Source organism: Meles meles, chromosome 12 (assembly GCF_922984935.1).
Source record: "Meles meles chromosome 12, mMelMel3.1 paternal haplotype, whole genome shotgun sequence".
NCBI classification, from domain to species: domain Eukaryota; kingdom Metazoa; phylum Chordata; class Mammalia; order Carnivora; family Mustelidae; genus Meles; species Meles meles.
In genome coordinates, this window is record NC_060077.1 from 64881355 (window position 1) to 64905654 (window position 24300).

At 37.5% G+C, this 24300-nt stretch overlaps 1 protein-coding gene and 1 non-coding gene across 2 annotated transcripts in view; both read left to right on the forward strand.

Annotated features, from left to right (window-relative positions):
- Positions 1-24300, forward strand: part of PIK3C3 (phosphatidylinositol 3-kinase catalytic subunit type 3) — a 152742-nt gene that overhangs the window by 123872 nt on the left and 4570 nt on the right. The window contains exons 22-24 of the mRNA XM_046025885.1: positions 2228-2396; positions 10341-10431; positions 17937-18062. Of these exons, the coding sequence (XP_045881841.1) occupies positions 2228-2396; positions 10341-10431; positions 17937-18062 (386 nt within the window). The remainder of the gene's footprint in view (positions 1-2227; positions 2397-10340; positions 10432-17936; positions 18063-24300) is intronic.
- LOC123954816 lies at positions 8453-8615 on the forward strand. The gene has a single exon (XR_006821173.1). It is a non-coding gene; the product is annotated as a U1 spliceosomal RNA (small nuclear RNA).

Below are 24300 nucleotides of genomic sequence, written 5' to 3' on the forward strand. Positions count from 1 at the left end.
GTCATAGATTCCAAAATGGGACAAGGCTATGGATGTAATCATTCTTGACTTAATTGAGGTTTTTTAGTTATTTTGCTTGACACACTCATCTATAGCTTATTTGGAAATAGTTACAATGACAGCAGACATTTAGACCATTTACTGTGTACCTGGTACTGTGCTAAGTATTAAATGTATTATCTCTTACTTCTGTCTTATAAGGTAATTAACAGTAATCACCTATTTTGCAGTTTAGAAAGTGAGGCTTAGAAACATTAAGTGGTTTTGTCAGGGTCACATACCTGATCAAGTGAAACATGAAGGTGTCTGCTGTACTGAAGAGTAGTTACACCACATCCCAGTGCATCACTGTTCACCTGGGACTTCGTGGCCACACCTGGAGTCATGTGAAGGCCTTTCTCATTGTTTTCTATTTCCAACAGTGACCTAAAGATGGAATATAACATTCACAGGTAATAGTAATAATGCTCAGAGCAAGAGGTAGAGAGTTTAGCTAACATGTTAATGGTAGAATTGATATATAAAAATACTTTGCAAGATGGCAAAAGTATACCCAAACTCAGTACATGTACTTGAAGAAGGAAAGTTTTTGGCTGCTACCCTTAAAGAGGCAGAGGGCGGATACCTAAGCTTCCCAAATACATGATGGAGGATAGGTTTTCACGTAAAATAGGCCATAGAGTGTATTACAAGACAAATAAGAGTGGGCAGATTGCATGAGGGAAATTTTTTGGCTGGCTTTTTATTTTTTTAAGAATTTATTTATTTATTTGGGGCGCCTGGGTGGCTCAGTGGATTAAGCCGCTGCCTTCAGCTCAGGTCATGGTCTCAGGGTCCTGGGATCGAGCCCCGCATCGGGCTCTCTGCTCCACAGGGAGCCTGCTTCCTCCTCTCTCTCTCTGTCAAATAAATAAAAGAATCTTCAAAAAAAAAAAAATTAAAAAAAAAAGAATTTATTTATTTATTTGACACACAGAGAGACGCCAAGAGAGGGAACACAAGCAGGGGGAGTGGGAGAGGGAGAAGCAGGCTCTCTATGGATCATGGAGCCCGACTTGTGGGTTCGATCCCAGGACCCTGGGAGTATGACCCAGGCTGGCAGATGCCTAATGGCTGAGCCACCGAGGCACCCCTGGCTGGCTTTTTAAATGAATTCATTCCTTCATTCAACAGGGAGTGCCTACTGTGTGCCAGAAACTATTCTGAGGTGGGGGATACACAAACAGGCATAAATCCCTTCCTTGGTAGAGCTTGGGTTGTAGGATCCAGGGAGCTACTTTTTCTGTTAAAATATATGCCTCTTTTTTTACCTACTTGTAAGTCACAGGTGCTTTATGAATTCAAATGATGAGTCATTCTCTAAAGTGAATGATCGGTCACATTCTTATTATATAATCCTCTCTGTGGGTTTAGGTAACTGTCCTAGGGTTTGTCATCATGGGCACTGCAGCTGTCGTCAGCTCTCCGCAGACATAAATACTGTGGCTTCCTAGTCTGCCGCTACCAAGTGACATGGATTAGTTGAAGATGGTTCAGATGAAGCTAAGAATATAATTTGAAATTTGGGGGATTTTGTTTTGTTTTGGTAAGGGGAGTAATGATAAGTTAAAGGATTCATTTCAGGAATACTTAAAAGAAGAGGTCTTCTGCTTATGAATGGAATTTGTGTAAAACTTCAGCATGAGAAATTTGTTACAAGATACTGATTTCTGCTAATACCTTTAAAAAAAAAAATTTGGAAGGGGAGGCGAACCATAAGAGACTATGGACTCTGAAAAACAACCTGAGGGTTTTGAAGGGTCAGGGGTGGGAGGTTGGGGGAACAGGTGGTGGGTAATAGGGAGGGCACGTTTTGCATGGAGCACTGGGTGTCGTGCAAAAACAATGAATACTGTTATGCTGAAAAAATAAATAAAATGGAAAAAAAAAAGTTACCTAGCCTTTGGCTGTCTTTGGTTCTGAAGATCTAAAAGTGGAATATAAATTAATATTACCCTGAGATTATTTTAACTGTAGTTTCATCTAAATAAATGTAAGTTAAAATGAACTGCAAAATGCTCTGAAGACCACTCTTAAGCCTGAGTTTAGAGGATTAAACAATTTAATAGACTTCATCATGAGTTAATATTCTTTATGAAAAGACACTGTTTATACCAGTTATATGACATATCCCCTTCTCAGTTTTTAAAGATATTTCTGGAAACAAATGTTTCTTATCAACATCCAGGCAAACTCTTCCACATAGACTTCGGATATATTTTGGGTCGGGATCCGAAGCCTCTTCCTCCTCCAATGAAGCTGAATAAAGAAATGGTAGAAGGAATGGGGGGCACCCAGAGTGAGCAGTACCAAGAGTTCCGTAAACAGTGTTACACGGCTTTTCTCCACCTTCGAAGGTAAGTTGATTTGCTTGACATAAAGAATAAATTCATTTCATAGGGCAAGAAAAGGAGTTGTTCAAATGCATACATTCTTTAGCATCACTCTTTTCCAGAATGACACAGGCAAAGTATTTCTTTTTTTTTTTTTTTTTTAAAGATTTTTTATTTATTTGACAGAGAGAGATCACAAGTAGGCAGAGAGGCAGGCAGAGAGAGGGGAAGGAAGCAGGCTCCCTGCTGAGCAGAGAGCCCAATGCGGGGCTGGATCCCAGGACCCTGAGATCATGACCTGAGCCAAAGGCAACGGCTTACCCACTGAGCCACCCAGGCGCCCCGGCAAAGTATTTCTTGTTTTTTTTTTTTCCTCAAAGGTTTTATTTATTTATTTGACAGAGAGAGAGAGAGAGAGATCACAAGTAGAGAGGCAGGCAGAGAGAGAGGGGGATGCAGGCTCCCTGCTGAGTAGAGAACCCAATGTGGGGCTCGATCCCAGGACGCTGAGATCATGACCTGAGCCGAAGGCAGTGGCTTAACCCACTGAGCCACCCAGGTGCCCCCTGGCAAAGTATTTCTTAATGCACAGTTGGTATCTATTTTGATAAACTGTCTGATAGCAAAAGAAAAAAGAATTTCTTGCTTTCCCACTAATTATTTGATTGCTAAATGCCACCAAATAGGAAGCTAACATTACATAAGATTAGGCAAACATGGAGGCTTCAAAATCAGTGGGCTAAAATCATTTTAGTAAAATATACTTTGTATTCTTTGACATTGTTGGGATGGAGAAAAGATTAAGAAGCTTCGTAACCATTCACATCTTCCTGAAGCCAGTCTTGAAGGATTATAATCATGATGTTGAGTTCTTTTCCTTCTCTCAAGCCCTCTTCCTACTTCTTTATCACAGAATGAAGCATTTAGCTGATTTAAAGTGATACTAATTCATTCATTTTTGTTCTGTAGCAACTTTATCAGCCTTAGTCTCAGTTGCTCTTAAGGAACGTTTAGAAGTTTGTTAAATGATGGAAGAATAAATGTTACATGTCTTTTAGCACCTCATCAGTCATCCTGCTAAAGGAAAAAAGTTCATTTTTCCTCTATTCTTTCTTCTTTCTCCAATGCCACTCCATCTCTGCTTTCTTCATCCTAGTTTACTTAGGACTTAACATATATCATCAGGAAAAAAGTAAGTCATGTTTGTTAAATTTAGGACATGGCTCCGGTCATTAGTCAAAAATGGCAGGATCACTTTACCCAACTTAACTATGTGGAAACTCCCAGCCCAGGGCACACACCTTCTTTCACCTCATCCCAGTGAAAATATATAACTAGTAGACAGGAAGTTGCCTGTGCACGTCGGCTCTGTCTTGTGTCTTTGTAACCTCACTTACTCATGCAGTGGTTAGAACATAGACACTCTGTGAGTTTATTAAATGAGAACCTCCAGAATTTCTCCCTCATACCTGGGGTGAGGTTATGTTCCTGGGTGATATTGATGCTGCTTGTCCTAGGAGAATGGCTGTCCTCTATTAATCAGATTTCATCTCTGCAGTGACTCATTAGGCCTTCTTTGTTAACTCAGTCTGTACCATGTGTCAAGAACTCTGACGTGCATGTTACAAACAGCCGCACTATTTATCCTTTAGGTGGCAGAATGACTCAGTTTTACTTACAGATGCTGAAAGAATAATGAGATCAGTGCTCTTTGATTTGTCTGTTGATGCAGAAGCACTTTCAGAGAAATGAGATCAGAGTTCCACTTTAATATCTGGAATTTTTAATTTAAAATAGTCAAAGCCTACTGAAAACTAGATGGAACCATGGCATTCTCAGTGACAAGACAGACAGAATGATATGAAATGATAACTAGAGAAATGTCAAAGATGCTCTATCTTACTGAAAGCAGAAGGAAAACAATGTGCTTTATAAACTGTCATTGATAATGGATTAGTAGCAATTCAGTAGAATAAAAAAACAGGCAGGTTATTAATGTGGAGCCAAAGTTAACTTTCATCACTTCTAAGAAAAATCACAGAGATTAAATAGTTTTATGTTAAGTCTTCATGAAAACTTTTTTATTTTTTAAAATTTCACTGTACTTTGGTTAAGATCAACTGGACCCTAATCTTCTAATCTATATTTATTTTTCATACTTTCAATTTTTTGAAAGATTTTATTTATTTTAGAAGGAGAGAGTCTGGTGGGGAGGGGCAAAAGGAGAGAGAGAGAGAATCTCAAGCAGATTCCATGCTGAACACAGAGCCTGTTGTGGGGCTTGATCTCAGGACCCTGAGATCACTACCTGAGCAGAAATCAAGAGTTGGACACTTATGCCCCCAACATTAATTTTTTAATACTGTTTTTTAGAACATGGTTCTATTAGTAAAGACTTGCCTTTATACCATAAGAGTTAACCTGATACTTAAAAGTGTGTTTAGAGCTAAGGTTAGTTGGCATTTTTTTAAAATTAGGATTTGTAGGTATGAGAAACCACCTTTTTTTCATGGTTCTTGTGGATGGTTGATCTTTTTCTGCAGCAGGAAATCGTTCACTAACATTGGACCTTGTAACCAGAGCAGTTCCTTTCAAACTAACTTATGAATGATTACAATTGTATAGATGTCAGAATACATTTTATGGTGTTCTGATTTTCATGTAACAACGCATTGTCATCTCTTTTATTATTCAATACCTAACACACCAATTACTGGTAAATTTGGTTTTTGAATACTGTTTCATGGCAAGAGTAATGCTAAAACATTTTAAGTGTCCAAGGAAAACGTAGCTCCTTCTCTTAACCCACATATATACCAAACATTAATGCACTTAGGATACAAAGACAGCCTAAGTTTTCCGGTAAAAATACTGAAATTAGGAATGCATTTGACTGTATCAAGTAAAGTTCTTACATTGTCTGAGAATGTTTGCATAGTTACCAAATAGGCGTGACTTTATTGATCATACTTGCTTTCATCATTATGTTCATTGTTCTCCCTCTTTGAAGTACTACATTTACTAAATAAATCTTTTTTGTAGGATTCTTCTTTGATATTTGTTGCATGCAAAGTGGATGTATTGTAGGGGAAATAGACCCCTGGAACACTATAGGAAACCTCACTTGATGTGCTTAAATGCATCTCTCTTTCTAGTATTGAAGTTTTCAGTGAACAATTTAGACCATCTTTGGATGACCTTATATTTTCTTTTGATAATGGTTTTAAAGATGTCTAGTAAACTTTAAATCTATTTTTCTGTATAGAATATTGAATGACTATACTATTTAATACATATACTTTCTTTTGGGGGGGTCCTGTGTCCTATCTTAAATGGAAAATTCAGCTTCATGGCAACAGATGTAAAAGATTAATTCAGTTTAAGGTAGTGACAGATTTTCTACAAAATAATTGGATCTTTAAGCTTCTTATGGAATATCCCATTTTATATTTATTTACATTTTGTTTTCTTTTGCTACAATAATAGCAGCGTGGGTGGCTTAATTAAAACCAACAGATACTGCAGAAAACATTAATGTTTGCCTTTTAAAAAAGAAACACACATATGCTTCCATGAAGGCAAACATTTTATCATAGATCCTGGCTGCCCGTTAGATTTACCTGGGGGAACTTTAGGGGGAAAAATAGTTTCGAGACCCGTCAGATTTACTTGGTCTGGGATTCAGCTAAGGCATTGTTATATTTTTCTTTCCAAAGATTTTGTTTATTTGACAGGCAGGCAGAGAGAGGGTGGAGAGAAGCAGGCTCCCTGCTGAGCAGAGAGCCCAATGCAGGGCTTGATCCCAGGATCCTGAGATCGTGACCTGAGGTGCAGGCAGTGGCTTAACCCACTGAGCCACCCAGGCACCCTGGCACTGATATTTTTAAGAAGCTCCCAGGTGAGTCTAATGGACAAGCCGTTTTGAGAACCTCTGAAATATCTCTTTCAAAATTGAGCCTTGTTTTCCCCTCCCTGTGTTACTGTGTGAATCTACCCTGTGATATATTCCTGAGAGTCCCTTATGGCAAGATTGGGAAAACCTGTATAGTCAAGAGAGTAGAATGTGAATAATTGAGGGTTCATTGAAAGCATATTTTTTTCCTGATGTAATACATAGCAGCTGGCTGTACTCTGCTGATGCCATGGTCCTTGCAGTCCTCTCAGGTGGTTCTTCTTGATTTCCGTATCCTACATGTCTCAAAGCTTGGTGCCTTCCATGCTCCCTGTTGCAACTTCCAAACCATTTCTTTCCTTGCTTGCTTAAAGAAAAGTGTAAGCACACACACTGTGAGATCACACCAATAGATATCCTCCCCACTGCTACCTATCATGTATCTCCCCATCACCCTCTGTTCCTTGAAAACTTGTATTGCCTTCTTCATGACTACTGCTGTGACTTCACCATTCATACATTGCATGCTCCAGCCACGACCTGACTTCTGGGGGCCTTCTTCTCCTCATGTAGAGCCAACCTTGTCCACTCCTTCTCATCAGTACCATTAATGTAACCCTCCAAAATTTTAGTCACAAGCTTTCCACTCTCTGACCAACATCTTCTATTCTTACAGCTTACTTTTGCATTATACCCATTCCTGGAATTCTGCAACTTCATACATCCAAGTCTTGCCACCCTTCCACCATATAAAATCTGCCTTACAATCTCACTTTTCTCTTTTCCCCACTGAATTTTGTGGCCTCAAACTATGATCACTGCCCTTCTCTGAACTTTATTGCACATTTTTATCCAATCCTGTAACCTCGCCTGCTGATACTTTATCTCTAATCAGAACTATGTGTCTTCTTTTTCCTGCAGTGCATCAGCTGTATGTCACTAAAGAAAAGCCAGCATTCATGGTGTTCTCACCATTTTTTTTAAAGATTTTATTTATTTATTTGACAGAGAGAGAGACAATGAGAGAGGGAACACAAGCAGGGGGAGTGGGAGAAGGAGAACAGGCTTCCTATGGAGCAGGGGGCCCAATGTGGTGCTCCATCCTGTTACCCTGGGACCATGACCTGAGCGGAAGGCAGACGCTTAATGACTAAGCCACCCAGGCACTCCACCACCATTGGTTTTAAATAGTGATTCTCAACCAGAGCTCTTTTACACTGCCCTTTCCCCCAAAGCACATTTTGCAATGTCTGGAGACAGTTTTGGTTGTCGCAACTAGGTAAGTGCCACTGGTGTCTAGTGGGGTAAGTCAGGAGTATTACTAGACATTGTACTCCTGCCCAATTCATTATTTTCTTTCACAGCCCATCTGCTTTAAAAAGACCTGTTCTCACTGTCTCCACTAATTTGGCTCCTTTTCTACCTTCAGCCTTCTCCAGTAGACTTCTAGCCCTACTCTGCTATTAAAACTAATTTTATCAAGATAAACAGTTACCTACACCAAATCTAGTGGCCACTTTGCTTCCTAGCATCTTTGACACAGTTGAGCACTTCTTTGTTCCTGAAAACCTTTCTTAGATTTGGTGTAACCCACTTCTTTTCTTTTTGCCTTCCTGGCTACTTCTGCTTTACTGATTTCTTCCCTCTTCTCTCTGACCTTTACGTATTCAACTGTCTAGAAGTTCCATTGTCAGTATAAACCTTTTTGTTCTAGATCATTTTCCCCCCAAACTCTCTTTCAGCATTTTCATCCAGATCTGTGACTTTAATTAGGATCCAGATGCTAATGTTTTGAACTGATGCCATCAGCCCTGATAACCCCTCTGAGTTCTCTGTCTACTTGACATCCTGACTAAGAATCTGGTAGGCACTTCAAACTCAGTATGTCTAAAACAGAATATTACTGATTCCCTGTCCCAAATTCTGCTCTTTCTTCATTCTCTTTCTTATTGTGATGAAAAACAGTAGTTTCCTATTGCTTAGGCTGAATCTTTGGTGATTTTCATTTCCTCTGCCCTCTCTCCCCTGCTCCATTGAAACCATCAACAACTGTCTTCCACTCCATTTCCAAAGTACAGCCTGGGAACATCTAAATTTTTTCTTCTCTACCTAGATATCAGTGTAATAGTTTCCCTACCTCCATTCTCCATTCCCACAAGTAGGCCAGTGCGAGCTTTTAATATACCTCCTACTTACCTGGCAGGGGAGATACCATGATCATGAAGGTGATTTTCCTACAGCAAGCCTTATTCATTGCACTCTGAATATACTTAGCCCTGCAGTTCCCCCAAATTTGGGAAACTCGACTGCATAATTTGTGGTAGTGGGGGAGTGTGTTCATATTTCCCCTGAAAAAGAGAAAACAAAAATGTATATCTGAGTGTGTCACTCCAAACTTTACACTCAGTTGCTGCTTTCCAGCTCATTTAGAGTAAAATCATACCTGCTTAAGATGGTTCTTCTGCCTAACCTATCAATCTGTGACCCATTTCCCTGAGTTTTCCTTTTTTAAAAAATCTTTTTATCAGTCAGTCAGATATAAAATTATGTTTTTTATCATTTTATTTTGCGAGTCCCCATTCTCTTCCAGAATGTAAACTTCATGAATGTAGGGACCTTGTTGGTTCAGTTCACCACTATATTCTTTGTGCCTAAAACAATGTATAGAGTGAATACTCAGTAAATATTTGTTGGTTGAATAAACACAATTATTGTATGAGTAGAAATGGAATGACATCTGTGATAATGCTTTTTTAAAATAAATTCCCTTAAGGAAATGAATAACTTAAAGCTAAGTTAAGGCTGTTTAGCTATTACTGTACGAGTCTAAGTGAGTTATCCTAATTTGATTAGATGATGACTTCAAGGTATAAATTTTCATTATAGTCCCTCTTTTTTTTTTTCCACTTATAGTCCCTCTTGATTTTTATGGACAATATAAAATTCAAAAATAATGATAAAATAGGTAATTTGAAGTTTATATGAATAATCATTTTTGTCTGCCGTTTCCATTATCATTATAGTTCAGTAGTAACCAGTTTTCAGGTAAAAAGTTGTACCTTTTCATATAGTGGATAAGTAGATGGCTAGAGTAAAGGTGCTGTGTCACCTAATGCCCAACCTCCATCCCTAGAGGAGACATGCAAGGTACTTGTTGAAACTTCTGCTGAGATCAACTAAAAGGCTTTATTGCATAAAAACAAAGCTTCGTTTGCTCACCTCCATCCCCAAAGTCAAACTTGAATGTCTTTTAAAACTACCGTGCTAAGAAAGGGCCATCCAGAAAAATTATAACTCTCTAAGGAGAGAGGGTTTTGAAGGAGGAGGTGGATTGTCCCCAGTATACACTTACATGTTTCCCCACAAGGCTTCACCTCTGGAAATGACCATTTGGAATAACATTATTCTTTCCATAGGGAGAGGAAGTGGAAGAGTTTGAGGACTGGTGAGGATAAACCTTTAGTTTCTATAGGAACCAGCATAGTCCAGAGATGATATTATTTATATACTTAGCGTATCCTTAATATAGTAGAGTACTAGCTATTTTCACCTTCATTTAGGATTGCTTATATTCAGACAAGCCGCTTAGTTCAAGATGGTGGTTAATATCCCTGGGGAAATATTCCTGAATGATTAGTGGGATGACTGTTTAGCTCTTTCATTCCTTTAGCCATGACATGCTGAGGTAGTCTTAAGGTAGCAGATTCTTAACATCACCTAGCAAAGACAGATCTCCAGTGTTTAGTAAATACTAATTAGATATAAAGTGCATTCTCCTTAGATTTCTCCTAAAAAGAATATCCTTACTGTAAAAATGAAAAGAATGCCATTAGATGGCTACTCCAAAAGTTTATCCCATAGTGTAGAACCTAGAATGGGCATTATATCAACATCCCAGAATAAGATACTTCTTTAAGGCTTGCTTTTCAGTGATACAGCTGACAATGGCACATTCTGTATTCTGTAGGAGTCATCATAAATATCCAGGTACAACTACTTCTAGGAGTATACTTGGCACGAGAAAGAACTGCAGGACTACTAACGCACTTTTTTTTTTCTTTCCCATTCTCCTTTAGGTATTCTAACCTGATTTTGAACTTGTTTTCCCTGATGGTGGATGCAAACATTCCAGATATTGCTCTTGAACCAGATAAAACTGTGAAAAAGGTAATTTTTATACATTGTTAGGTATCATAGTCTACTTTTCATATATAAAGGATGTATATAAAGGATGTTAAGGTTTTAATAACCAATTTCCCCTTGATGTGCCTGACTCTAGACTCTTAAGTAACATAAATTAAGAAACATTTTATATAATTTTTTTATCTTCCAGAATGCAACAGCCTCTCCTGTCCCTGCAGCCAAGCCAGTTCTGTTCGTACCCACAGTCACATTACTAGGTCATTGTATCTACAGAGAAAGCTTACTACTACTACCCTTGCTCTTTTTTTCTAGCTCTTCTTTAATATTCCTGATAGGATATTTGATTCCTGGCACTCCTATGCTATGCATGCTAAAGATCAAAGACAAACTATTATAGTTATAATTAGGAGGAAAAAATCCATTCTTTATCTTTCCCATCCATATCCTTGGTTGCAGGGGTTTCTTACTGTGTCAGCAGAGTAGAGACCTGCCTTTTAACTTGGCCTACAAGGAAAAGAAAAAAGGATAGTCTTTGTATAGATGAATAGTGATTCAGAGTTGTTGTATCATGAATTCTAACAAGAGATGGGAGAAAGGGCAGTGGATTTGAAGATTTTTGTCTGAATTAGTTTCTGATTCTCTGATTTGGTGGGGGAAGTGGGATAGGAGGTGGTAAGTAGAAAGTACTTTTTAAATTTTTAATTTTTTAAAAATTTTTTAATTTAAAGTCAATTAACCAAGGTATACTACATCATTAGTTTTTGATATGATGTTTATTATTCATTATTGAATATAATACCCAGTGCTCATCATAGTACTTGCCCTCTGAAAGGACTTTTTTAAAATTCAAAGATAGCATAAGATGATCTTCACTATCAGTGTGATTATCAGTATTGAACTTGAAAGATAGTATAGATTTTTGCCTTGCAGAAATACATAATTACTAAAGGACAGTAGCAGTCTCAGAGATGGAGTCTCTATGGGGGATGAAAATAATAATTGGGACCAAAAAGCTCTAACTTCTGATATAGTAGACTCTGAACATTACTTAAAAAATTCATCTGGGGCGCCTGGGTGGCTCAGTGGGTTAAGCCTCTGCCTTCGGCTCGAGTCATGGTCTCGAGGTCCTGGGATCGAGCCCCGCATTGGGCTGTCTGCTCAGTGGGGAGCCTGCTTCCCCCTCTCTCTCTGCCTGCCTCACTGCCTGCTTGTGATCTCTCTTTCTGTGTCAAGTAAATAAATAAATAAAATCTTTAAAAAAAAAAAATATTTAAAAAGAAAAAAGATTTCTCTGGAGATTGAACATTGTCTTAGTCCGTTTAGGCTGCTATAAGAAAGTACCAGAGAATGGATGACCTATAAACAACAGAAATTTATTTCTTATAGTTTTGGAATCTAGAAGTTCAAGATCAGGGTGCCAGTGTGATCAGGTGAGAGCCCTCTTTGGGTTGAAGACTTTTTGTATCTTCAGCTGGCAGAAGTCCTAGGGAGTTCTAGGGGATCTCTTCTTTAAGGGTTCCTCTCTATGACCTAGGCACCTCCCAAGGCTCTACCCTAGTATCTTTTACATTGGGCATTAGTATTTGGGGGAAAAGGAGCACAAGTATTCATAACATTGCAAACAAATAAGAAACTCTTTTACCTAGTTTTATAAGTCTATCATAAATATTGAGAGAGGGTTTTAATGGAAATACTTCATTATTGAGCCATTTAAGAAAATTATGCTCTTTTTAAGACTTCACTTATTATTTTATCCAGCAAGCACTATTTCAGTAAACTCCCTTCTCCCCACAGGAAATAGACTAGTTATCACACTAGTTTTTGGCATGACTTCCTTTTGTCATTTATGTTTTATTTATTGACTACAGCTCATTCATCGAGAAATATAATTGGTTGATGAAAATTTCCCTTGTTACAGCAGCCCAGATGGACTAATTAATAGGTGTACTAGATTCCAAATATTGTTGCCCCCCCCCTTTTTTTGCATTGATTTATTCAGGACTTGTTTTTTGATGTGTACTTTAAATCCATTTATCTCTGGTCTTATAGGCAGTTTTTCCTGATTTCACTCAAGTTCAGAGGTCAATTATGAAAGTTCTCTAGTGGTATTTGTTAAATTGAGACTTCCAATTTCTTCTGCTAATTAAGTTATGTTCTTATTAGATCTTTTGTTCTATTTCTGTTTCTCTTTTAGAAAATTACTGATTTTAGGGGCACCTGGGTGGCTTAGAACTGAAGCCTCTGCCTTTGGTTCAGATCATGATCCTAGGGTCCTGGGATTGAGCCCCGCATCAGGCTCTCTGCTCAGCAGGGATCCCCCTTCCCCCATTTTGTCTGCCTGCCTCTCTGCCTACTTGTGATCTCTGTCTGTCAAATAAATAAATAAAATCTTAAAAAAAAAGTACAGATTTTTATACTTTGTTGAAATCATAGTTGCTAATGTTACTTCAAAGTCTTACCACTTGGAAAATTTTTGTGTTGACCTCATGAATGAAAACCAACTACAGAAATAGGGTAGCATATTTGAGGCTGAGAGAAGTACAGATTATTTAAATTACTTGAGTAATTATAATGAAGTACAATATTTTCTTGGCTTCATAACTTAATTTATATATATCAGTTTTGTTTTAATTTTTTGAAAATTGAATACTTACATATGGAATACATGATATTTTAAAAATCAGATTTATTTATTTCTTAGAAAACACAATTGCCCAAATATATGAGGTGGAATCACAATTTAAAACATATGATCATGAATCACAAACATTAAGTACCTGGTAGTAGTAGGTTAGTGTGCTGCTCCTTGCTTTGTGCCATAGGAAGCTTCCACAAAAGTTGCTTGAATCCTTTTAATAATTTAGAACAAAGTTACCCAAGTAGTCTAATAAAAAATAATGCATATTGATATAAAGCAAAGTGGTATGTACTAGTATAATTAAAGCATGGTGGATAGACTAATTTCCAAAAATGAGCAAATAGATCATACTAGTTTTTTCCTTTTTTTTAAGATTTACTTATTTACTTTAATAAATACTTAGTAGTATTTATTTAGCTATTTACTAAGTGTCAAGCACTGTCTTAGTGCTTGAGTTATAGTAATAATAAAACAAAATTTTCTGCCTTCATGGAGCTTACCTTCTAATAAGGGAAACAGAAAAGAAACAGAGTAAAATGAATGAAATATATAACATACTAATCATGATTAGTGTTTAGAGAAAAAAAATAAATGAGAGAGGAATATGAAATGTTGAGTTGGCATTGATTTTGGAAATTTTAAAATTTGTGCCCAGGAAAGGCTCACGAAGTGGGGTGTGTCAGTTTTTTCTGAATAAATGAAAAGGAGATATCTTATGAACATGTGGTATGGATAAAACTTTTTAGTCAACTCCTGTAGATTGCCCTAGTGAATAAAGGGAAGTTAAAATATTTGATATAAGAAACCTACGTATTCGGAAACTAATGTAATGTTGTATGTTGACTATACTTCAGTTAAAAAAAAGAAAAGAAAACTTGTATTTCCTAGCATATTATTAACTTTGTTACTAGGGAGAGTGTATTGTGTATTGATAAGACAATTGCCTATCTTCAGAGAGTTTTTTTTTTTTTTTAAAGATTTTATTTATTTATTTGACAGACAGAGATCACAAGTAGGCAGAGAGGCAGGCAGAGAGAGAGAGGGGAAAGCAGGCTCCCCGCCGAGCAGAGAGCCCGATGTGGGGCTCGATCCCAGGACCCTGAGATCATGACCTGAGCCAAAGGCAGAGGTTTAACCCACTGAGCCACCCAGGCGCCCCTATCTTCAGAGAGTTTTAAATTTGCTTAGCTTCTGATACAGGTGAATCTCTATTAAAAAAATGGGGTGAGGGAGAGAAATAGAATAGTTTAATGGATAAACATAACCACTTGATAGTGCTTTTTCATTTGTGTTTTCTGTAAATCGGTAATAAGGAAATCTTTTAAACTGTGGTAATAAATTTATTCATAGTAATTTAATGAGGTAATACTATTTTGTGTTGAAGAATAAATGGATGTATTCTTTCTCTGATTTTTTTAAAAATTTTATTTATTTATTTGAGAGTGAGAGAGCAGGGGGAGAGACAGAGGGAGAGGGTGAGAGAAGCAGACTTCCCACTGAGCAGGGAGCCAGATGCTGGGCTTGATCCCCAGGCCCTGGGACCATGAACTAACCCAAAGACAGATGCTTAAGTGACTGAGCCACCCAAACACACCTCTCTAAATTGATTATTGACTAAACGTTAAAACAAACATATATATTACAAGCAGCTACAAATTGTGTGAAGATCTCTTTCAAATGAACTATAAAATTAAATTAACCTTTGGTGCCTACAAGGTTTGTTTATTAAAACATACAATCTGGGGGCACCTCGATGGCTCAGTGGGTTAGAGCCTCTGCCTTCGGCTCAGGTCATGATCCCAGGGTCCTGGGATCGAGCCCTGCATCGGCCTCTCTGCTCCGCAGGGAGCCTGCTTCCTCCTCTCTCTCTGCCTGCCTCTCTGTCTAGTTGTGATTTCTCTCTGTCAAATAAATAAAAAAAAACAAAAAACAAAAAACATACAATCCATTGGAGGGAAGGGGTGGCTGGGAGATGGACATTGGGTAGGGTATGTGTTGTGGTGAGCACTGTGTGTTGTGTAAGACTGATGAGTCACAGACTTATACCTCTGAAACAAATAATACATTATATGTTAATTTAAAAAAACTAAAACAATTAAAAATTAAAAAAAAATACAAGCCATAACATCCATCCATGCACATTGAATTTTTGTAACATAGGTTTTATTTTTCTCTACTAGTCCTGTGTCTTATTACAAACAATTATAGAATTCATTCTCTTATACCAGTAGTTGGATAGGTGTTCAATTTTTATAATTTTTCTTTTTAATTAATCTTTATTTTATTTACTTTTTTTAAAGATTTTATTTATTTGACAGAAAGAGAAAACATAAGCAAGGGGAGTGGGAGAGGGAGAAGCAGGCTTCCTGCTGAGCAGGGAGCCCAATGCAGGGCTTGATCCCAGGACCCGGGGATCATGACCTGAGCCAAAGGCAGACCCTTAACCAACTGAGCCACCCAGGCACCCCTTATTCTTTATTTTAAGTTCTGGTTTTTATTCAAGTAATGGAATTTTTTGGTTCTGTTGCAGCTCAGATAATCAAATGAACTCAGCAAGGAAATAATGTTTACATTAAACCTCTTCCTTTTACTCTGATGAGTGAAAATTTTTCCTTTGGCATAATCACTTTTGTGATTAAATTATTAGGAAATGAGCACAAAGAAAAAATTTAAAATTCCAATTAGAATTAAAAATATTTAATAAGGAATGTCTGCTTTATTATTTTAATGAAAGTTACTCTTATTTCAGAGACGCTAAACACTAAATTATTTTAAGCAAGAGTCTTCTTTATTAATGAATGTTAAATTAGTCTTGTAATGATGTATTTTGAGCTTTGAAAGACAAAGGGTAGAGATTACGTATAAATGAAATCTCTGTGGTCCTTAGGAAAGACAGTATAGTTTAATATAGAATTGTGTTGCAGGGTTTTTGTATGGGGCATAGCTCTACACATCTGAGAATGTGGATGCAAGAAGAGTATACATCAAAATGCTACTAAAGACAAAATTTAATATTTAGTACTAATTGGAATGTTAGACTGTGTGTGTGTATGTGTGTGTGCACACACATGAATAGACCTTAAACTATAACCTGAAGAGCAGAGAGAAGGTAGCTTGAAGAAAAGGATTAGAATCGTAAGGATCTATGGGACAGTAACAAGTAGCCTGGTCAGTATATGTGATGCCAAATCGGCCATTTATATGCAGTTAAGGATGGTTTTTTCATATTTGGTAAATAAATATATATATTCTATGCAAAATACATATAGTCTGTGTTATAGCACTTATAGAAGCATGTAAGTTTTGATAAATTAAGCTAAAGTTTTGATTTTCCTGCCCTGTAGTTTTTTCATGTCTTTAAAAATAGTTACAGACTTGTTAGACATCTTAAATCAAAGAAAATAAAGGATTAAACTCAAGGAACTGATACGCCATTGGGATATAGAAATGGGAGAGCTAGTTCATTCAAGATATTCCTTAAGACATCCCTCCATTGAACTGTCCTTCACTTTTTAGTGAAGTACACATCTTTTTTATCCACATCTTTTTTATTTCCCCATCCTGAAGCTGCAGAGCTGTTGGATCATCTGGCATACTTCCAATCTAGTGAAGAAATAAGTACGAATTCAGGGCTGTGGGTTGTCCTACTGTGTCCTTCTTAGTTTCCTAGTAGTTAAATTCTGTACTTAAAAGGAAGTACTAAATGTGACTACTTTTTATTTGCATAGAGACATTTTCTCCTTGCCTGCTTTTTCAAAAGTATATTTGGGCCACTTAAAAGAGGAGAAAGGAGTAGAGTTATAATGGTTATGTGCAGTGGCATGAGATTGTCTGGCAGCATGAGACCCTTGCCATCAGTGAAGCGGCTCTGGGTTGCTTGCCTTCATAAATTCTCTCTTGGCTTCATAAATTCTCTTTGTTTCTGCATCTTAGAGGTGGAGATACTGTCTACCTCAGAGTCAGGTGAAATACTGCATGTGAAGTGTTTTGCACAGAGTAGTCATTCAATTACATTGGCTTTTATTTTTTAGGAACCATTCTCATATATGTCTCTACTAATTTTTCTAGTTATTCTTATAAAAATTCTAGTTATTGTTATTGGGAGTCAACTGTAACTTTAAATATGAAACAAAGGAAAATTCTTCTCTCTCTGGAAATTGCCAACCAATTGAAGTAGTTCTTAGCAGAAGTATAAGGAATTTCTGTAGGAAAGGAGGCATTCTGGAATATCTTAATTTTGCCAGTGATTGACATGATTCCTGTTCTTGTAGAGGCATTGAAACGGTGTGCAAAAATACTACTATAATCTCACCTTGGTATATCCATTTAATAATAAGTAACAGGGATAAAATGAAGGAGATTATTAACAAATATGCCCCATTTTAAATTTTATACAGTGGTTCTAGCTTTGAAATGCGAAGAAAAAAAAAATAGGGGCCCCTAGCTGGCTCAGTCAGAAGAGCATAGGACTCTGATCTCAGTTGTGTGTTCAAGCCCCACGTGGGGTGTAGAGATTATTTAAATAAATAAAACTTGAGAAAAAAAAAGAAATGCAAGAAAATAAAGCACACTTTTGAGTTAAAAGAACAATTTATGTTTATTTTCTTACATCTGCAGCACCTGGCAGAATCATGTTTACTGTTTATTTTTTCTTAAAAAAAATATCTAACAACCAATAAAGAAAGGGTGATTAAAGAGCATATAGCAAAAACAATAAACTTCACTCTAAAGAATAATAATATTCAGAACTTCTTGTAAGTTATGGATTACTTCTTTGTCATGGAAATAGGTCATAATATATTGTAACAACATCTATATCAATCTGATGCTGTCTCTTTAAATTGAGTCCTTTTTTTTTCATTCAAAAGCCTAACCTACTGTGACCTCATAGGTTCAGGATAAATTCCGACTGGACCTGTCTGATGAAGAGGCGGTGCATTACATGCAGAGTCTGATCGACGAAAGTGTCCATGCTCTCTTTGCTGCAGTGGTAGAACAGATTCACAAGTTTGCCCAGGTAAGTTCTCTGAAGGCAGTGCAGTTGATCTCAGCTTCTCCGTGTCCTACCCCAGAGTCCTCAGGGAGTCATGCTCTTCTCCTGCTAGTGATGTCTTCTCTGCGTTTTGTCAAGACTTTTTGACATCAGCCAGCTGATGTGAATGTGTTGCATACATTATTAACGCTGAATCATCCCACTTAAATTTTCATGGTTGTTAACCAGAGTATGGAGTATCAGCATAGGTATTTGTCCTTTGTAGTCAGTGGTGATTGTAAATCTTTCTTGAGAATGATCTTGAGTCTAGCAGAGGCCTTGGCAAGTGAGACTTGAACTCTTGTTGGGTTTTGACAAATCGAGAAGTGCTAGGAAAGGAATATAGAAGCTGAGAAAAGCAGTGCATACCACACACTGAAAAAGTCTATCTATACACTTCCTGTTAGTAGAATCTTACATGCAGATGTTTGAGGGAGACCTTTTCAGACTAGCCTGTGATGGTAAACCCCAGCTTTAAAACGTGGTTTTTATTATGAATTTCCTAATGAGGATGATTATGAAAATGGTAAGCAAACAGAAAAATTAGGCCTCTTTCCCTCCCACACACACTCTTCTTCTTGCACACTCTTTCCTGACTTTGCTTATTCTGTTAATAATTTTACTAATCATCTAATTTTACTAATCGCCTGTGTACTTTGCCTTCTTCCTCACCCAGTACTACTGTCACTAAGCCTTTTCAGTTTAACCATTTCCTTTTTAGTTTAACCATTTCTTTAATTATCCTCTTCTGTCATTTTCTGACTACTAAAATTTTTTGTTAAAGATTTATTTACTTATTTGACAGAGAGAGAGAGAGAGATCACAGGTAGGCAGAGAAGCAGGCAGAGAGAGAGGAGGAAACAGGCTCCCTGCTGAGCAGAGAGCCCAATGCGGGGCTTGATCCCAGGACCCTGAGATCATGACCTGAGCCTAAGGCAGAGGCTTCACCCACTGAGCCACCCAGGAGCCCTCCGACTAACATCTTAATCCATTTTTTGTTCTTTAAGATATCTTGGATAACTAAAACCCTTTATAATTCTTCTGTAGTATTTTTCTCTAAGCATTTTTTATCCTTCTGAATATCTCAGTCAGATATATTTTCACGAAATAATGTCTTTTTTTTTTTTTTCTCTTTTTAAATTTCAAGGTGTATAGTGTTTCCCCATTGCTTAACAGTGAAGTCCATTCTCTGGCAGCTCAAGGCTTTCTAGGATACTGTATTCCAAGCTACTCTCCAAGGTGTTTCCCTAATAACCTCTCTGAATATTTTGTTCTTTTCTGTCTCTGTGATGACTTTGCAGCTGCCATTTATTCAGCATAGAATATCCATCTTCTTCAGTGAATCTTTGGTAAACTTCTGCCTACCAAATCCAAGCTGTTGTCTAAGATCTATTCTTAATGCCACTTTGATTGATCTTCCTCTGGATATTTATAGGACTTTTATCTTTATTATGAGTTGCACTTATATTTTGCTTTCTATTATAGATACTGGATACTTTTTTTTATAACTCCTAAAATACAAACTTCTTGAAGACAGGGCTCTATCTGTTACTCACATATTAGCACAGTGCTTTCTCTACTTAAAAAGTATCCAAGGAATGTAAAGGAGTTTCTTCCTATAAATGTTAGCTTATTCTCTTTTTCTGGCTTAACAAAAGTTTCTTCTCCCAGAACACCAGTTTGGGTCCTGTCTTATTACAGGAACCAATCAGGGATTGCTTCCCAGGTTATTAATCCTAACTGGTCACCTCTCAAAGGAATAAACTGATTTAGATGGAACGTGATTTGTCTAGTTGATGGTAGATCTGAGTCTCCATATGGCACAGCAGGGTATTTTGGAGCAATCGGGGATAGAAACCAAGAATGGGATAATGACTTCGCTAACATCATGTTGCTAACAAGGGACAGAATCAAGACTTGAACCCAAATCTTTTGACTCCCATATCTAGTATTTTTGAAACTTGTTTTCTTGTCAGTGTCTTGCTTACTGCTCTATTGTATTAGGAGTTACTGAAACTTTCTCTGGCACAGCCCTCATAATCCACTTACTTTCCCTCTCCCTTCTTGTATGTACACCCTTTTTTTTTCTTTTTTAAAACTCAGATAGTTTTAACATGCTTGAGGTTAGCTAACTTCTGTGTCTTCGCATTTCCTTCAGAGTTGGTCATTTATATTTCATTTTTGCTCTGTCCTTATCTACAGCTGAACAAATTTCTCTCCTTCAAGAGTTTTCATTCTTGCATACTTCAAGTTTCTCAGTTTTCTCCTTTAGTTTCCTCAGCATTTACTGTATAATAGAGCTAAAACTCCACACTTAAAATTAACGCTGCTGCCTGACACCTCATTTCAGATTATCTGTAGCTGTGTAACAAACCTGGACTCACTAGCTTAAAAAACAATAATGATTTATTATTTATGATTCTTCAGTCAGGATTTCAGCCAGAGCCCACCTATATGGCTCTTTTGTTTCCTGTTATGTCAGGTAGGTTCACTCATTCAGCTGTTTTCAGCTGGTGATTGGGTTTTTCCAATAGGTTTCACACACCTTCACTTTGGAGCTGCTCTAGATGGTCTGTCTCTGCTTCTCTCACTGTTCCCTATTATAGCCAGGGCTGCTATTCTCCTGCACGATGATGGCTGTCTCCCAAAGGAATGTGAAAGCGGGGGCAGCAGGCCTCTTAGAGCAAGTCAGTAGGCCAGCCCTGGCTCTCAGGGACAAGAGAAGTATGTACTCTGGAGAGGGATTAAGTGTGGCTCCTTGAAAACTCAACTGCCATTCATCTAATACATTCTAGCCTAAAGTTCGAGCTTTTAAGCAAGGTCTGTGAATGAACTTGTGGTATACTTCATTTATTTATTTTAAGATTTTATTTACTAATTTGAGAGAAAGTGAGCAAGCGAGCGAGAGAGTGAGTGAGCACGAGTAGGAGGGAAGAGGAAAGGGAGGAGACTCACCAATGAGTAGGGGAGCCTGACATGGAGCTTGATCGCAGGACCCTGAAGTCATGACCTAAGCTAAAGGCAGATGGTTAACTGACTGAGGCACCCAGGTGCCCCTGAATTAGTGGTATACTTTAGTTTAGTTTTGAAATTGTTTTGTCAATTTATGAGAGAAAGAGAGAGAGTGAGAGTGCCTGGGACTGGAGATGGGATGGCCAGAGGGAGAGGGAGAGAAAGAATCTAAAGCAGACTCCCTGCTGAGAAGGGAGCCTGATGTGGAGCTTGATCTCATGACCTGAGACCATGACCTGAGCCAGAGTCAAGAGTCGGATGGATTAACTGACTGAGCCACCCAGGTGCCCCAGAAGGCCTATTTTTTTTAAATTCCTTGTATTAAAAATACAGGAGAGAAAAAGCTAGGTAAAAAAGGGACCACATTCTTATTTGAAGGAGGTAGTAACAGAAGGACCTTTCTTTACGAATGTCTCTGGGCCTCAGTTTCCACATCTGTAAAGTGATTGGCATTGAGATAGAAACTAAATTTGATCTATTGTCAGAGATATACACAAAGGTTAATTGCTTTCCACATATAAAGCTGATCTTGACTATTGCCAAGACTGAAAGTAAATGAAACCCTCAGCACCGATGGTTAAATTACGAAGGTTGTTCATAACCAAGAGTTAATGCATATACCTTTTCTCTTCATAGAGAAAATATAAATATGGCTAATAAATTGGTAATAGAGGTGGCTGTACTCTTAACTTAGACTTGGGAAAGATAATTTTATAAGCGTGAACTAACAGGATTATATTTTCTGGAAAGAAATATTAAGTCTTAGGTTTCTATTTTTTAGTTACTCAGTAAAATGGTAGATAAGATGGAGTAATCCTGAATAAATATTTTAAATTACTTTGGCCTTCGTCATTACAAATCTCTTGGACTAGGATAGATTCTTGATAACAAAATAGTACTTTTATCTAAAATCAAGTCCATAAAGGTGCCTGGGTGGCTCAGTTAAGCATCTGCCTTCGACTCAGGTCATGATCCCAGGGTTCTGGGGTTGAGTCCTGCATCGGGCTTCTTGCTCAACAGGCAGCCTGCTTCTGCCTCTCCCTTCGCCTGCCATTCCCCCTGCTTGTGTTCTCTCTCTCTCTGTCAAATAAATAAATAAAATCTTCAAAAAAAGAAAAAAATCAAGGCCGTAGCAGCATGAATATGAATTAAGAGCAACTATCTGGATGATTCCAGCAATGTAGAGACCACCAGTGTCATCCTAGATAGGTAATAGTGGAGACTTAATTCAGCATGAATACTTATGTAGACAAAATTTTTTACATCATCATACCTCAGTGCTCCATTTTACAGTGAGAGATAACCATATCTGGGACAATAACCTTATTCATTTGAGCTGTATATTTCATATATACTTCACTATTTTTTAACATTATATAATCTCTACTGTAACCACAAAAGTGAGTTTTAACATTTTCCCCACTTAAAGATGGGCGGGCTGACCCACATAAAAAGTTGTTTCCTAGCTTACCAAATTCAGGTCTTTACCAGAATATCCCACAATATTCTACATCCTAAGAAATGAACTTGACAATACTTGGGTTTCCTTAAATAAGTCACCACTGCCTGTACTCATTACCTGTGACTATACTATGGTGCAGCTGAAACAATATCAAAATAAGAGTAACCCAAGGATGTTTAATTTCATTGGAATTTGTTTAGTCATTGAAGATTGCAAGAAATACTAAATACGGTTTTAACCTCACGTAAGTCCTTTCAAATTAAGAAATTACGAAGCATAGCTATTTCTTTTTAAAGATTTTATTATTTTGTTTTAAAGATAGTGAACAAGCAAGTAAGTATGAGGGGAAGGGCAGAGTGAGAGGGAAAAGCAGACTCTGTCCAGAGCACAGAGTCCAATGAGACCCTCAGGACCCTGAGATCATGACCTGAGTCAAAATCAAAAATCGATTAACTGACAGCCTTCCAGGCACCCTGAAGCATAACTATTTCTTGATTAATCTCTGAAGTTTATTTTTTCTTTGGACTGACACTTCTAGATGCTATATATTTTCTAAGTAGTGACTATATATTTTCTAAGTAAGACTTAGAATAAATGACATGCACGTGCAAACCTGGATGATCAACATCTATTTTTTTGGTCACTCATACCATAATAAGGATGCATACTGCTAATTGATTTAGGCTAATTTTACTGCATTTCTATTAATCACTCTGTGGATTGTAGGACATTTTTCTAAAAATGGAGGTAAAGTAATGGATACATGTTAACAGAAATTGTAGTTGTTTCAGCATAAAAGAAATTATAGTCTAAAAGAAGACTATAAAATTGCCACATACAACTATTATGTTGCATGTTGAAAAGGCTTATTTTCTTCCATCATACCATTCCCTGGGAAGGGTAGAGATTAAACACTGCAATATTTGTTGCCTAGCAACACCCACCTATTAGTGATACAAATTTTCCACTGAAAAAACAATTTTATTTAGGTCATTGTCTTTGAGATTGCATCATCAGAACTCTTGTCCCCACTGAAATGATCTTTAAAGGGCTTTCTAATCTTGTCTGCACAGAAAGGTAGAGGTCACTTAGTTTGTGTCATTTACTGCTCTAAAACTAACCTTTGGTTGGTAATCTCTCACATGACAGCCCGTTTCTTCTCTGTTTCTGCTTTCTCCTCTCTCTCTCTCTCTCCACTGATTGATGAGAGAAGGCTGAAGAGCGAGGTGTGGTTTCCATTCATCTTAGTACATACTGATCTAATTAATTGAATCTTGGTAGATTAACCAGGGTTAGGGATGTATTTTTTGTAGACAGAGTAAAACAGTAAGAACAGATGGCGTTCAGAAAGTTTACCGAAGTTCCAGCTCAAGATACTGGGAGCACTTACTGCTTTACATTTGGTAAGAATCCTTAATTAGCCCCTGTGGTGTTCAAGGGAGAAAAGCTCAGATCCAAGCAGAGGGGCACATGAATGTGCAGTCATATATTATGTGCCTTTAACTGAAGAGAATTCAACTATATATACTTGTGGTGATTTAAAAGACAAACAGTGAAAGGAGACAGACAGTGTGGTTATTCTGCCTGATGTTTTTCTTGAACAGCATATGTCCTAATAAAGATGAGAAGAGTTTCTTCAGGGATGTTTCAGATCTCAGGTGTCTCCCATGACATGACATCTTGCCATGCCAAGTGTGATTCCATTTACTTGGGATGCTCGTTTTTTTGTACAAGGGGGCTTCTAAGTGC